Here is a 3975-nt window from a genome sequence, read left to right as displayed (position 1 = left end):
GCACTTAGGTATTTACAAAGACACTGTGTTAATACATTTATACTATGTTTTGGAAATTGTACTATTATGTAATGAGTCGCCCTGCAGATTGCACAGGTTCTGTATATTTCACCTAATCACAGGTCCATGCTAGGAAATGTTTATATAGATTACTTTATCCGAAAGTTTAGCTGAACTTCAGATTTTATCTTGATAAATATGTTGATACAGATCAGATTCTTGCTTAATACACAGGCTGTTTGCTGATTGCAAAAATGTCAGATATAATTCCAGTTTCTGGTAATCAATGTGGTTGATCGGAAATTTTTTCCAAATCCAGTCATTACAGCAACTACAGTGACATTACTGACACCAATGGTTTCATGTTTACTCTGTGGCATTGTGTCAGCAGAGCTTCTGGCTATAAATATGGAAAGTTTATTCAATCCTCACAACACTCAGGATGAAGACCTTTGCTGTTATCCTACTGGCTGCCATCGCCACTACAAGCTTGGCATTAGATCGGTGCACTGTGGTGAGAGCACTAAGAAATGGAAATGTCGTTGGTATTAAGAGGTACACCCTTGAAGATTGTAAGTATTTCTACTATTTTTCAATGTATTTTTTAACATTATTATCATCCATTCTAATCGATTGTAGAATTTCTTACTTTTTAATACTCTTTATATATGTTCAGCAATTACACTTTATATACAATGTCATTATTACTCCTGCAGATGTGTGCTTGGTTCATTTTGCTAGTTACTATGATCACACCCTGAATAGAAGTCCTAGTGAGTACGGCATCTTTCAGATTAACAGCTACTGGTGGTGTGATGATGGCTACACCTATGGACGCAAGAACCTATGTGGCGTGTCTTGTAGAGGTAATATATAATGTGTACTATGTTAAAACAAAACCTTAAGCAACACATGAGAGAAACATTGGGCAGTTATTAATTACAGATTTTCGTAAATGATCCAGTTCCAACATAACCTAAATCATTTCCTTATTTACTAAGCAACCTAGGCTGAACTAGATTATATAGTGAAACACATTTAACATTAAATAATAAATATGACACAAGTAATCCCACAGGAATATAAGAAGGAAGAATGGGAGCAAATCATTATGTAATGGACAACATTTTTTTTCATGTTCTTTGTGATATTTTCCACCTTTAGACAGTTTTTATGTATTGGTTTGCACAATTCCACCTGCAGCTTTTAAATACATTGTTTTATCTACCTGACTAATGTTTATGTTTTTCACCAAGGCCATTATCTAGGCTATCCCCATCATCAATTGCCATCTATACACAGTCATTAGCTTTTGTTGTCCTTGGAAATACCACAAACAAGCTCTGTAGATAGATAGAAGCATGGACGAGAGCTGAGTTGTTTTGTATCCAAGTAAGCCTATATAATATAAAAATGGTGGTGGAAATCACAGAAGGAAGATAGAATATTAACATAAACTAGTTAGTGAAAGGTGTTTAGGGCATTTAGAAAAAATAAATTAAGGAAACCACTGTAAATATATGGTAGACCCCAGTGATCTATTATGAACATTTTAAAGAAAAAGGAAGTGACCAGGCCAATGGCAGCCCGCTACGATATCAACCCTGCCCCCCAGCCCGCCCCTGCCTATATGAGGTGCTTGGCTGTTAGTCACTGAGTGAACACTGTGTACAGCTTAATGTGGAAGCTAAGGCTTTAATCAAGAACTTCCCCTACTCTGATTCAAGGTCAGAGGCAGCAGGGAGACCTGTCTCGGGTTTCCCCATTCTGTCAACAGTTGTAGATGTAGTGCAACCTATATCTAACAGTGGGATGCATGTTAACTGCTTTTATATCCAGATTACTGAATCTAATTATGTTGAAATAGTGAGGACATGAGATAAGCTAAAAATTTTAAGACCAAAACTAAAATGAAAATAAGTTTTTAAAAATATTTAAATAAATATATAAAAAGCATCATACCTTAAACAAACTACGATATTTGGTATTACCTTACTTGAGGGAGTATATTTACTAAACCGCGGGTTCGAAGAAGTGGAGACATTGCCTAAAGCATCCAGCCAGATTGTAGTTATCATTTATTTAGTACACTGTGCAAAATGACAGCTAGATTCTGATTGGTTGCTATAGGCAACATCTCCACTTTTTCAAACCCGCAGTTTAGTAAATATACCTTGAGAACTTATATACATTTCTGGTGTAGTGAGGTTGCATCAATTTGATCAAAGTAGGAGTCATGCAAAAATCATGGCTTACAAGATATAGAGAAGATATAGGCAGCCTGCAGATTTTCAAATGCTCTGGGACTATAAATTCCAACCAAAGGTGCTGACAGGGCATGCTGGAATGCATTGTAATAACAACAACAGCTAATATAGAGTAAACAAACATAACAATATAATGGCAACATTTGTGTATTTTCTCCCCATATTAGGAAGCAATTAATGATTCATTTATATGCAGGTAAAGGTCACATTGTAATAAGTTTTCGCTTTGCAGCTCTACTGAACACCAACCTCTCAGACGATATAAGATGCCTTCGAAGAATTGTGAGAGACCCTAATGGACTTGACGCTTGGTATGTAGGAAATAGACAAATAATTATGTTACAGAAAGTTCTATTAGAATTTAATCAAGTCACTGTACATGTGAATTAATTTCAACTCTGTAAAATAAATAAACCAACGTTTTACTTCTTAATTTCAGAAACTTAGAAGTATGGGAAAGGCATTAATAATATAGAACAATATACACACACATATATATATATATATATATATATATATATATATATATACACACACACACACACACACACAAAGGCATTGTTTTCCTTTAGCCACCGTCCACTGATATATATGGTTGACAATTGTATCTCAGCAAAGCAAGCAACACAACAGCACTCTATACAGCAGAATAACGTATATGTTATTCCACACCTTTATAAAAAAGTGAAGGTTATACAAATGGTATGTTTTCTTTTAATGAACTGTACTCACTGCTTGTTGAGTGACACAGTTGTCACAGTGTAATGACAAAATCTCCTCTTAAAAGAATATAAACACCTGACCACAGAATAGTGATCAGTATTGCACTATGAGGACCATAATATAATTTCTCACAAGCGCTGAATGGAACAAAATGCAGCGAGCTATATCAAGGGTCAGTGTGATATTTGAAGTCAGTAGTGTGGCTGACTCGAAAACCCTTCATGGTGTTCAGATATGTTATTCCTTGGTATAATAAGTTGTGTGCCCAAGTACTGCTTCACTGTTAGAGCAGGTCCTCATCATGAAGTTCTGCATTGTAATCATAAAGCCTGTATAGACCACTGCTGGGCAAAAGGTATCCTCTAAGGCAGTGGTGGGCAACCGTCCCTTTATGTGCATTCACCAGTACAAGAAGGCAATGTAAGCAGACCTCAAAATAGTGATCTGAAGCATAGTGGTGAGTAGATCACCATTTTCGAAATACATTTCCATTACATTCACCTTCCTAGATGCGCAGGGCAATGCATTGTGTGCGAAAACCCAACCACCTGTCAGTACAAGCCCTTTAAATCAATACAATATATAATTGTGTGAATAAACTATTGAAACCTTCTTCTCTCTTTTTATAGGAGTGTCTACACGAGAAACTGCAAAGGACGAGATCTTCGCTTATACACACGTGGATGTTAATTGCATATATTTGTGCTGTGCCGTTCCCCAACTCTTATTACATTTTGTACAATGTATACAAATATTATGCGTTTTGTCATTTCAGGTTCATTTTCCAACTTTAGAATGATAAAGGGGCCTCAGTGTCCTGAACATTTAAAAATAGCCATTAATATGTACACCTTTTATGTTACACCTATGTTTCTACCTCAAACAGGTATAAATGTCCACTGAATAAAAAAATTAGAAAACAAGTCACAATAACAGTGATTTTGATGTGTCTGGATAACAATAAAACTCAGTATAACAATAACAA

At 35.6% G+C, this 3975-nt stretch overlaps 1 protein-coding gene across 1 annotated transcript; it reads left to right on the top strand.

The window, feature by feature from the left end:
* Nucleotides 1-370: 370 nt before the first annotated feature.
* LOC142094748 (lysozyme C II-like) lies at nucleotides 371-3975 on the top strand. The gene is made up of 4 exons (XM_075177190.1): nucleotides 371-572; nucleotides 717-866; nucleotides 2500-2578; nucleotides 3620-3975. Exons 1-4 carry the CDS (start codon nucleotides 443-445, stop codon nucleotides 3678-3680), a joined length of 420 nt encoding a protein of 139 aa, XP_075033291.1. The 5' UTR covers nucleotides 371-442; the 3' UTR covers nucleotides 3681-3975.

This window comes from Mixophyes fleayi, chromosome 6 (genome assembly GCF_038048845.1).
Source record: "Mixophyes fleayi isolate aMixFle1 chromosome 6, aMixFle1.hap1, whole genome shotgun sequence".
In the NCBI taxonomy this organism is placed as follows: Eukaryota; Metazoa; Chordata; class Amphibia; order Anura; family Limnodynastidae; genus Mixophyes; species Mixophyes fleayi.
This window is presented reverse-complemented; position numbering and strand designations above follow the sequence as displayed.

Coding starts and splice junctions, on each gene's coding strand:
- LOC142094748 (XM_075177190.1), top strand. CDS start 443: ATGAAGACCTTTGCTGTTATCCTACTGGCTGCCATCGCCACTACAAGC. Junction 867..2,499: donor ATGTGGCGTGTCTTGTAGAG/GTAATATATAAT, acceptor TTCGCTTTGCAG/CTCTACTGAACACCAACCTC. Junction 2,579..3,619: donor CCTAATGGACTTGACGCTTG/GTATGTAGGAAA, acceptor CTCTTTTTATAG/GAGTGTCTACACGAGAAACT.